The 12,743-nt window shown below is 38.3% G+C and overlaps 1 protein-coding gene across 5 annotated transcripts in view; it reads right to left on the bottom strand.

The window, feature by feature from the left end:
- The window catches only part of fgd4a (FYVE, RhoGEF and PH domain containing 4a), a 69,980-nt gene that overhangs the window by 37,007 nt on the left and 20,230 nt on the right, over window positions 1-12,743 (bottom strand). For 3 of the 5 annotated variants that reach the window (XM_017685665.2, XM_017685828.2, XM_017685745.2), the window contains exon 2: window positions 4,572-4,658. The exons of 1 other annotated variant lie outside the window; for it this stretch is intronic. In XM_017685665.2, the coding sequence (XP_017541154.1) occupies window positions 4,572-4,658 (87 nt within the window). Of the gene's footprint in view, window positions 1-4,571; window positions 4,659-7,047; window positions 7,224-12,743 lie in introns of those variants that run through there. One more of the 5 variants, XM_017685585.2, reaches the window with a different exon arrangement.

Genomic DNA, 12,743 nt, shown 5'->3' with positions numbered 1-12,743 from the left:
AATGGCTAATACAGATAATCATTTCTTACAGGCATTGCCACGGTATGTCATGTGACGTCTTTCTTTCACACCTCTGTCCACTGGCCAGGAAGTCAAAGATCTATAATTATCTTAATACTAACACTCTCTCATTCTAAATGCTAACATTGAAGCTCACACATCCTGCCCTGTGGGTGGAACTTTGGAACTACGGACACAAAACACATAAGAAAAAAAACAAAATGCTATATTTAATGTATTAATAGTCAAAATAAGGCAGGACATTCACAGAAATGACATGATCCTTATTTCGGCCTGTCTGTTACTGCTCGCCCGGAGATCACCCACATTCCTATTCCACATCCATACAGAGTGGTACTGCACTTGCACTTTCAATATGAATAAAAAACAAATCCCTCATGATGAAAATGAACAGGGAAGTCTTCTGTTGGTTAAAGACGTTGAGAGGGAGTTCATCTTTCTATAGTACCAGCATGAAGTAGGTGCAGCTTTATGGCCACATATTTAGCTTGGTACCAAACCCATTAATAATCCCACCTGGCAACGAGTCAACATCTGCAGACTAGGCAAGTTCTCATGCTGGGATGTGCTACGTACACCAAGCTAAAGATAACAGCAAAAATAAAACATGACTCTTACAACACTGCTTTTCCAATCTCTCCATAATGTTTAGATTTACTAAGGTTAGAATTGGTGTCTGACAATACATTGGCCAATGTTGAGGTCTCCTAAATTTATCAGTATTACCAAAATAAAGCACAGATATTTAGTGCCTTGTCTAATATTGTAACACATTTCTGAAAACAAGAAAATTATTCACTTTTGCTGGTTGATTGTTTTTTTTTGTTTTTGCCTGCAGTTAATTATGGGAAACTCCACCCTCACTGCTGCACTTCAATAAATCTATGCAGGTACTATATTGTTTAAGACACTGTGGGCCAGATTCACAAAATGGACCACTAGATTTACCATGATGTTAAGAGCAAATACACTATATTTCCTATATTCGCTCATCTGCCTTCACACGCATATGAAACGGAGTGAGATTCTTAATCCATTGGGTTTAATATGATATTGGCCTGCCCTTTGCAGCTATAACAGCTACAGCTCTTCTGGGAAGGCTTTCCACAAGGTTTATGAGTGTTTGTGGGAATTTTTGTCCATTCTTCCAGAAGCACTTTTATGAGGTCAGACACTGATGTTGGATGAGAAGGCCTAAAGGTGGTCTATGGGGTTGAGATCAGGACTCTGTGCAGGCCAGTCAAGTTCTTCCACACCAAACTCACTCATCCATGTCTTTATGGACCTTGCTTTGTGCACTGGTGCGCAGTCACGTTGGAACAGGAAGGGGCCGTCCCCAAACCACCAAAGCTGGTGACCTCTGCGCACAATGAGCCTCAACAATCGTTGACCCCGCTCTGTCATTTTATGTGGCCGACCACTTCGTGTCTGAGTACCTGTTGTTCCCGATCGCTTCCACTTTGTTATAATACCACGGACAGTTGAATGTGGAATATTTAGTAGTGAGGAAATTTCACGACTAGACTTGTTGCACAGGTGGCATCATATCACAGTACCATGCTGGAATTCACTGAGCTCCTGAGAGCGCCCCATTCTTTCCTAAATGTTTGTAGAAGCAGTGGTAGTGTAACACCTGAATGCAATGAATAGGAAGTGTGAGTGAATACTCTGGGAAATTTAGTGTATGTCCCTGCAACACGTTTGCTCATTCATGGACGGGGATTACCAGCAAGTTTTACTGCTTGCGTGATGAGATGGATGGCTGCACTTTTATCTCATATACGTGCTGGTAGTGATTTATAACAAGACAGTTCTACCAAACATATCATGTGAAGCACTCTGGAAGTGAACCTTGTAACTGCTGTTATAGGAATAGAAAACTTGCTTGGGGAAGATTTCAGTCTGGCAGATTTAACTGGCACTATACTCAGAATGGCTTCTTCTTCCTGCATTAAACTTGATGTTTCACAAACCCCTATTCTGTGTGGAAAGTACATTTAGCTTGTAATCCAAATGAAAAGTATTGATATGTTGAGATTGTAATTCCAAAGGACTTTTACAAAGGAATTCAATTTTACAGATGTAAAAATGCCATTTGTACTAGTGAAAATGAATTTCTCTGCAGTCCTACAGTTACAAGTTGACTTTTAAGACGTCTTAATTCAATTTTGTCATTTTTTCTAGTGTCAACATTTTCTGATAGCAGTGTTTCTTGATCAAAAGTTAAAAACATCTCTATGTAACAATTTACTGTCATTTGTCAGTTTCTAAGAATTTTGGTTTTCTTTATTTCTTTGTTCTCATTTTTTCATCCTACCCATTTTAACAGAAAACAGGAGCTTCACTTGGCAGGTCTTTAATTTGTACGATATGAATGATGTGTATGTATGTAAATACACTGGTGAAAATACTGCAGCCATTAAAACACCAGTGCTCTAATCACTGCCATGGTGACTTCATGAATATTTCTTATTTATGGTGCTGCACATTTTGTGTGGAACAGCACAGTTACTGCTAGTTTTATGAATCTGGCTCTGTGAGTTTCTGATGCTTAAATTTAAGACGTGTGACGACTGGGAACGGATGACCATATTTAAGCATATAGCTGATAATCAGTAAAGAACTGTGTAACTAAAATTACTGGAGTATAAAATTAAAATAAAAAAAATATAAACTATTCACATCAATTAGGTCATAATAAGCACACAAAAAAATCTATTGTGTATTTCTTTAAGCTAACAGGGAATGGGAAGGCCAGTGCTTTACAGTCTGAAAAGCATTTTCAGTATTTGATTTAAACCTGTAAATGTAATTTCTCACAATCAGTCAATTCACAGTAATGGCCTGCTTTGCTTGCTTTATATCCTTGAGTAAATCATTTAGAATGTCAAAGCACTGTCTGAGGAAGTTCAAACGCACCACTACAGATCATAGAGCCTAGAAAGTACATGACGGCTATAAAGTACAATAATATCAAACTTCTCTTTTCATTTAGTGAGCTGAACTGGCTTAAAGAGCAAGCTACAGAAACAGAACTGAACTAGTTCTGCAAACACAGAGCAGCAGTGTCAGATATATATATAGCCTACATAGTTACTGTGTGCTCAGCAAGATAAGGGGATGGAGGGAGAGAGAGAGAAAGAAATAAAGAGAGAGAGAGAGAGAAAGAGAGAGAGAGAGAGAGAGAGAGAGAGAGAGAGAGACAGACAAAGAGACAGAGACAGGTGTCCACAAAGGAAGAGGTTGGATGAACAAAGAAAGAAGCAGCCATACAAATAACACGTTATGGTTCATATCAGTACAGTGGCCTTGTCTACAGTACTGTGCAAAAGTCAGAGCACACCCTTTTTATGTAATTTCTAGTCACAATGGGAATTAAATAAAAGTTATTTTCTTCTCAATGTCTGAAAAAAAGTACAAAACATAATTTGACCAAAAATTACACATATGCCTCAACAACTGAATACAATATCATTTTTCAGTATTTAGTGTTTTGCTTGACTGAATTATCTCCTGCTCTCTGGCTTGTGCACAGTATTGTATACATGTGAAAGGTAGGGCTGGATGATAAAACAACAATGATAACTATCGCGATATAACATTTCCTCGATAGAACGACAAGAAAGGTTTGATAAATGTTTGATATAATACACCACGCACACTCCACCATTCTCACACTTCACCATTCTACTGACAGCCCTGGTGGCGTTTTCTACTGCAAGGAAAAAGACACCACTCTATTGTCAACAGGAAAGGTGCACTTCCAAATTTGTTCAACATGATTAGGGAGGGAGGAGGTGACAACGAGCAAAATGGGTGTTGAGCCGAGACATGAAGCTATACATTCCTTGTTTGAGTCGAGCGACTGACGATCTGACGTCCTGTGGCGACGAGAGACGTTGTGAGTGACGAGTTAAGTTTCGTAACTATACTGTCCTATAGTGAAATCACCTCTTTCATAACACCCTAACAAGCTTTAGCAGCATTAAATCACATCTGCTCCTCTCAACTAAAGTGCTGTTTCAGCACTTAGTCATATTTTAGTATTAATGCGTTCCCAAACGATGAAAGCGAAAAAAAGTAGTTGGTTCATGTTAATTACAGCCCTGATTCAAATGAAAGTAAATTGAGGAAGCTGTGAGGCACTGGAGAGGGGGAGAGCACTGTCTTTCCAGGCTAGCTGTTTTTTGCAGCTGGCTGACTTGAAGCAGCACTCAGTCACTCGCATAGCACGGCGAACTGATGATACTGTAGATCAGACAAGACACAAAAGCACCGCTGACAGTTTAAACATACCCAAAGGGAGTGCTGTTTGTCTGGTGTCGATATAATTAACATGATTCTGAGCTTTGTAAAGCCTGCCCAACCTTGCAGTGGTAACATTAATAGGTTGATTCTATGAGCTGTGTGAACTGCTTAAAAGAACAGAGAACTGCCACAAGCCAACAGATGCTTCAGTGACACCTGTGATAAGAACCGAACTGTTTAAAATGTGGCTTTTAACATAGATAATGCCTCTGACATTAAAGAGAGATGGGGTGGATGGATACCTGTCGCTTGAGCGATCTTCACCCCCACACAAGCCTCCTCTTCATCAGGGTTTTTGGTGGGGAAGCAGCTAGGCTTGCCCGTGTTCTCTGTAATAAACAGAAACATTTTCATTACAATTTCTGTTCATTCATTTTTAGTCTGCAAAGGCATCAGATGCTTAAAAGAAACTACAAATTCTCATGAATACGACTGTTTGGTGGTTACTTCATGGTGCAATGTTTCAAACACAGAGACATTGAATCAGAGCACCATAATGAAGTCAGAGCAGGGTGGGACGAGCACTGAGCCATGGAGCTTTTTTACACATCATATACTTACAGAGTGGTCAACAGGGAGAGACAAGGAGTTTAGAGACAAAAAAAGAAGAAAGAGCGGGATGAAGGCGGATAATGAAGTAGAGCAGGATTAGATTTACTGCAGAACAGTTAGATTATGCATAAGCCTTTGGGATGACAAATGAAAACTTCACTACGCACAAAGACTGCTCCACAATAGAGCATATGCATGCAAAGCAAATCCAACAAAATAAGAGAAAAGTTGATCTCCAGAGATTTTCCCTCATCCGCTAATTAATTCTGTGATAACTGGGGCAGCATAGCTAGAGAGCTCATCCACTCTCACTGCAATTTAATGTGCACATAAAATATTACAGTAGCACTTGGATGTGTAAACATATAAACAAACAAAGACCCGGTCTCTGCTCAAATTCACACAATGAAATGATGGATTTCAATGAAAGCTGCTAAGCTGCCGACAGATGACCTACACAAAAGCATGAGTTATTCTCAACAGCCTGTGTGTTCACAAATCGAGAAGTACTACATGTGTTTTCCCATCTGTGAACTAAGGTGGGGCTTTCTCCACCTACCATCTGGACTCCGGATAGAAACTGTCCGGTCCTCTCTCCTGCTCTCTCTTACTCACACAGACAGAAATGATAGAATAAAAAATAAACATAGCTAAGCTAATATTAAACACCACAAGCATTGGATGTACAGTGCTGTGCCAGAGGCCAGCTGTCATTTGTTTAATTTAGAGTCAAAACAAATATTAAGCACACGCTATTCATTTTTCACCGGAAAACATGGACTTAACTGAAAAATCACACAAAACCTCACCAACTAAATCTAACATTACATTTTTCAGCATTTGGTGTGACCACTCTTTGCTTTTTTTGACAGCGTTGCTTTTAATTTTTCACAGAAACAATTTTTCACAGGGATATTTTTCCAAAGTTGAGCCTGTATTGCGGAAAGTATTGTTCAGTATTGTGGAAATCTCTTTGTTTGACTCAGTAATGGCTTCTTGACAGCTACACATCCTTTCAGACTGTTGAGTTGTCTTCTCACAGTGGAAGGATGTACAGAAAAACCTATGGATGGTTTCAGATATAAAGCAAGAATGGAGCTTGATGTTCTCCTACTTTTCAAAGTGCTGTTTATCTAATGGTGACAGTTTTGGTGTCTGCCAGGTCTTGAAGTTTGGAAACTCCTGTTTTCTCACTTTCTGTCCTTTGACTTTTCCCTTATACACGTGGATTATTTTAATCTCCTGATCTTCCACCTGCGGGGTGATCTCTGCCTCTTGCCCAGTAGCATGGTTTGCTCTGACCATAGCTTGGTGTGTGACTTTCATTCATAACAGCTAGACTTATTCGAGCAGTTTAAAGAAGCAGTTCAGATCAAAATGCTAATAATACCAACAGTGAATGAAATCATATGGCCATTGTACGGTATGCACACTAGCTTCCATTCATAATTAGCCAAGTTAGTCTCTTTGATCAAGCTAATTCTTTACCCCGACCATTCTGTCAATTGGGACCTCCACCCCAACAACAGAGCTTTAATAAAGGAGGTGAGTGGGCCCAATATGACAGTTGCCACGGATGTGTGTTGCCATGGCAGCCAGGGGACGAGAGGTATTAAAAGGGAAGTATGTAAGGGCATGGCGATATCTTCAAACTGGCCCTGAGTGAGAAAAACATCGCTGTTGATGTATGCATTTTTGATTGTGGTTAAGCTTTGTGGAGTTAAGGCTTTCTTCTGGCAGTTATGCCATTCTGTATGTAAATGTTGTGGTCCACTAGAGAAAGTAATTACCATGAATAAATGTGGTGTTATGGTCACAAATAAAAAAAGCTCATCGGTGCGCATGCACATAGATGTGCGCACACACACACACACACACACACACACACACATGCATATACCTACAGCAACAGCACTCAATCCAGTTAAACTAGAGCTGTATTGTGCAAGAAGGAAAGATGAAAGCATAGTTTTTGCAATGATTCTGAATTCAATTCAATGTCTCACACGATGGAAAGTACACACACCAGACAGCGTGCGAACAGAACACAAGCCAAAACGCAGCACACAGCTGCAACACCCTCACTTCTGCTTACCATTTATGAGAGTTCTGGCCAAAGGTAACAAGATAAAGAGGGAAAGATGGTCATAAGAGAGAGTTAACTACCTGCCAGGCTTTTCCTCCACCGTAGATGACTTTCCCTTCTTTGGTTCCTACTTACACGCCTGGTCATCTTGCTCAGATGTGTACTTTTTAGCTCATGTGCCATCAGGAAGTGGAGGCTACATTGCAAAGTTACTCAACATCCACTTAAGAGCTACATTTTTTTGTTATGCAGCCAAGCTTGAGCAAATGCGAGTGAGTGAGCTTGTATATGTGCAAGAATACATGATTAACACCTAATACCCTCCCCTTACCAGTGATCTGATGATGTCACTATGAGAGGGAGGTAATTTTTTTTTACCTTCACTCAGTTGTCAACTCAACAAACACATTATACTCATTCAGTAATCAGAGTCTAACTTGAATATTCCAAACTGATCAGGACAATTTAACTTTTTGGTATAGCTTACAAAGTTGCATAGTATTATTTAGTGGCATTATATGTTGCTTGGTCACATGATAGTACAACCTATTTAAGAAAGCGGTGCTGACAAACACCTCCTCCACATAGGAAACCACTGAAAATTAAAATAAAAAAACTGTAGCAATGTTGAGTGCCTCCCATCCTTAGTACAGTCTTGAGATATAACTGCCACTATATTGCAATGAACAATTAATTCTATAATTTATCAACATGTAAAAACATTATATGCTCTGCCATTCCTCTCACTTTACCCCATCACAGTGGCCCTATCATTCAAAGCTGTGTTTAGAATAGCATATTTTGTGCTGTATACTGCACTGTGTATTGTATAGGTGTAACAACATGCAAATATCACAATATGTATTGTCTTTTTTGCCACAATACAATACATATTCGATACAGAATTAGAGAAGAAATGCTAACACAACTTCAATATTTATTTATTTTTTTGGAAATTATCAAAAAGTGCAAATTTTATATTATATCAAAGTAAACAACAAGGCTACATCTCAAAATTAAAAGGACTAAACATTACAAGTTCACTTATAATCTGATTTTGTTTGTATATAAAGTGTCTCCTACCTTCTGGCTGATGTGTGAGGGGATTTTCTAACGTGGCTCATCCACGTTTTGACATGGACTGTACGACCGAATAGAGGTGGACTCTACGACCGAATAGAGGTGGACTCTACGATCGCAAAGATGTGGACTCTACACAATATCACAGATTGTGTTAAATGTACTTTTAGCAAATTGTCTCCTTTAGCATGCATTTTACAATATGACATCTAACTTTATTCGATTCACAGCACGTATCATCTAATGAAATCTGTATAAAAAAAAAAAAAACATGAATATTGTGACACCCCTAGTTCATACTGTAAACAGCATGCTACTCCACAGTATGCACTATAGCACCCAGCATGCCACAATTACCATCATGTACCATGTACTGTACTACAAGGTGGGAGTGCGACTAGAATGTACCACAATTGATGTACTGAGCCAAATAGACCTATCCTAAGATTTAATTCACATTACGTGAGTAGTACAGTACTGTAACAATGTGCTGAATTTTTTCAACATAATTGATGTTGTTGACAGCTGAATGTCTTCATAGTGGCTAATTGTAGCAGCTTTGCTATATGGCACTGTAGGTGTGCTGGGCTGCATTTAAAATGATGCTGTTCAAATTAGACAATAGTTTAGACAATAGATGAATAAACCCAAACTTTAGAGAGAATCCATACTGAATTAAAAAAGGCACAGCTTTAAATATGCATCTAAAATAAAATGAAATAAAAAGGCAATTAGCATTAGCATTCTGATATGGCAATATGAAATTGTAATATTGGACTATTAAGTGTATTCGCTGGTACTGGCTAGGTGTAGTCCAAGACATAATACAGCTGGAACTTCAACAAGCATCTAGAAGTAATGATCATCTCTATACTGCCAAGCAGGGCTTTCCCCCTCTTATCCTCTTCATTTAGGAAAAAAAAAACATTTCTAGCATGCCAAATATACCATTATTCAAAATCCAGACTACACAATTAAAGTGTCAGCTTACTTTCACATTGCAATGTAAACACACAGTGGCACCATGTCAAGCAGTCAAGCAACTGCAGTCTTACAACACAAAACAATAAGGACTATCTACACAAATATCTGGCAACTCCTTTTTCGATTAGCTCACTGTTATTTTCTTCGGTGACTATCTGTATTATAGGCATCTTTGTGAAGTTGTCAGTGTTTATATAATCCACATTTTTGTCCAAGCAATTAGTAACATTACACATAAAGCTGTAACATAAAAAGACTATATTTAACAAGACAAAATGACATGTCATTAACATCAGCCATCCTGAAGAGTGCATGTGCATTTATTTAAACAATTAAAGTTTCCAGCTCCCTTGATGTTGGGGGCACATACTGACATTCTCACAGAGTCTGGGGAGTCTCCACTGAACTCTTCATGTTGTCCTTAGGGCTGTGCTCCAGACAACACAGCACCAGCTTATATGCAGAACTCAGCATAAGACTGCTTTGTATTTTAACCTCTTGGCTCCTAGGGCTATTATTTATTTATTAATCATAAGAGTTACTATTCAGCAACTACTATGAGCTATAAATGTAATTAATATGTAAGTGATATAATTGAGGAACTGAAATGTGGGCTCAACTATGGGTCTTCAGGGTATAATGAATTGAATTAATAATGGAATAGAAATGCATCAATTACAAATTGTTAAATGTCGCTGACTGTAACCTCACCTTCCGTGTAACTCTCATGTACAGACAGCACATGTGAGAAAATAATTAGCGGCCTATTAGTGCAGGGCAAGAAGTCTTAAAGTGGGACACTACTGCTGCCTCCCCCACATTCTGCTGTTGACCACAAGACTGTGACACTCTCATGTGATGTCTGCTGCAAGCATTTGTTAACATGAGCACACTTGACAACAGTGTATCACCTCAAAATGGTCGTGTAGGGTGGTACTGATATAATTCTAATGCATAATAAGTAATAAAAAAGTTCTCAATATTTTCGATATATATCGCAATGGTGTTATTTATCCAAAGAGTGAAGTTTGTAGTAAGTTGAATCCATGAATCCATGTTTATTTATAGCAAATGAAACCACAGAATCGGAAATATAAACCAGGCATGAACCACATTTCCAGAAAGAAAAGTATTCAACTTTATTAAACCTTTACATATAGTTACATATAGTTCTTTCATAACTGAATTAACATATATTTGAATGAATGAGGAACTCAATGGATTTTTCATTCAGAGTGTTCTGATGTAAAACACTCCATTCAAGTCTAAATTGCTCAGGCAGTAGTAGAGTTGTTCCTAGAATTGTGGAATGTCTCTAAAATAGTTATGTAAATACTGCCTGATGCCAGAGAGACGCCCTAATTTTCAATGAAACATACAGTCTGATCATAAAATGAGTGCACACAAATTTCACCAACAGTTTTGTTATTCATCAGTTTTTGGTGTGTCTGTACGGTCAAACTATTATCAATATCAGCTATAATATTAATAATGTAATATCAATAATGCTAATAATTTGTGTAAAAAGCAACACATGCAGGAGCAGTGCACTGACTTCTTGACCTCAAACTCTGCATGGCCACTGGATCACAAGCTGCTGAATGCTGTCGCTTTATTGGCTCCTTACCAGAGCATTTGCATTAATTAGGGTATGCGTCATGTAAATGATATGTAAATGAGGTACTGGTAGGCTGGTGTTTGAATTCACACAACAAAGCTGATTCATTGTTTGTACTCAAATATCCGCTTGTTTTCATGTTGTCTGAACGTTTCATTAATCAGAATAGTTCATACATCATTAAGGGTGGCCAAATATGCCCTTTTTATTTACAGGACTTTGATGAATAATTGCTATTTTTTTACAATAGTTCTGAATTGCGATTTTGGATTAAAAAGTATTTTTAATATATGTATTTATGGTGGAGAGGTACAGGAAGGATTTGTAAGGCAAAACATTATCTAAGGACAACAAGTGTTTTAAGATTTCCCACTAGTTTACTATTTATCAACATTACATATGAAAGGACAGATGCCGCAAATAGGTTCACTGGTCATTTTGAAGACAGATGAAAACAGTTAGTCCTAGTGTTATAGAGAAAGAAGTCGTAAAAGGAAGTCATTCAAGCATGTGCTGACATCAAGCACATTTTTTGTTGCGTGCTGCATATATGCACGTATTTGCATATGCGCAAGAGCCCGTTTTCGTCTGTACATGACAAAAATATAGCTTATAGCACAGCTTTACACAGCTGGCAATGCCTATTTTAAAACAAACCGAGATCTCAGAGAGAGAGAGAGAGAGAGAGAGAGAGAGAGAGAGAGAAAGAGAAAGAGAAAGAGAAAGAAAGAGAGAGAGATGGGGGGGTGAGTTGAGAGAGAAAGGCAGAAGACTGGGGGTCACTTTTTGCTGCACGTGTTAACTTGCTCCATTCTCTAATCACACTTCTCTTTTCAAATTTTTTGACTCTATTCCCACAAGTGAACTTCTGCTTTTCAGTAAACATACATTCTTCAAAAAAAGAGACATGAAGTCAATAACAAACTGAACTTTAACACTTCTTATTTCACTTTCTCTATAGGACCACCACATCCCACCATCACAATTTACTAACTGCACAAATAAACAGTCTTTAAACATAACTCTGCCCACTAGCAAAGAAAGAAGGCCAATGCAAGCTTCTGTATGAGGGTCTACTTCCTAAATCTCACAGTAAAGGTTATCAGTTGAGTCAATCAGCCTGACCACTCTCGCAAGTCATGTGGCTAGAAGTGAGATCATCATTAAGGGACTGAACAAACTGAATGATTTCTAATTGGGGTAAAGACTGAAATGCATTACTAACAAGGGAACCAAGTTTCTTGCATAAAAAATGCATTTCTATGCAAATCAAGCATTTAGATTCCAAACGTTTAACTCTGGTCCTGGAGGTCAGGAGTCCAGTGCAGTTTGGTGATTTCTTTACTCACACATACCTGATTCAACTCCTCTTTAAGAAAATCCCAAATCCTTCATTTTTCTTGTACGCAATAAAAACAAGTTTTTTTTTTTACCATTTTACAAGACTGATATATGTAAATGAGCTCTCTTCTAATTGGCTAGCCTGTATTGTTTCTCATTCCAGGCAGGGCTGAAACATTCCTTATAACTTCAGCATGAAGTTGTGTGATCATTTTGCATCATCATAAGACCACAGACTTATTACATACTAAGGCTTATTATTCAGTAACTACAGGGACATGTTCAATGCACACTGATTGAGCTATTCTTAGCTTATAGAAGTATGTAATAAAACTTTGGACCTACAGATAGGACCCAGACATTTAATGGTAGAGGACTCTTGCTCTAAGCTAGTTTTCTCTATGAGAAAAATAAATGGCATTTTTGAAAATCGCTGCTATCTAGTTAACAAACCAGGATACACTTGGACATCTTTACTCTGAACGTACTCTGATCCTAAGAATTACGAGGTCATTAAGGAGCCAAATCACGATTATTGCTACATTCAAGCTGACATCATAAGACTGGCAACTTTACCAAAATACCCAAACAAACCAGCAAGCTTTGGCAAATGTGCCATTTGCTTTGGGAGTATAACAGGCCTACTTTCATGCGATGTCACTTCACTGCACAGGAGTGTTAGCTTGTTTGTAGCATGTATGTAGCATTATTCTTAGTTCAGTTGCTAAATGGCCTTGGAATTGAGAGGATCCA

The sequence above is a fragment of the Pygocentrus nattereri genome, chromosome 7 (genome assembly GCF_015220715.1).
Source record: "Pygocentrus nattereri isolate fPygNat1 chromosome 7, fPygNat1.pri, whole genome shotgun sequence".
Classification (NCBI taxonomy): Eukaryota; Metazoa; Chordata; class Actinopteri; order Characiformes; family Serrasalmidae; genus Pygocentrus; species Pygocentrus nattereri.
This window is presented reverse-complemented; position numbering and strand designations above follow the sequence as displayed.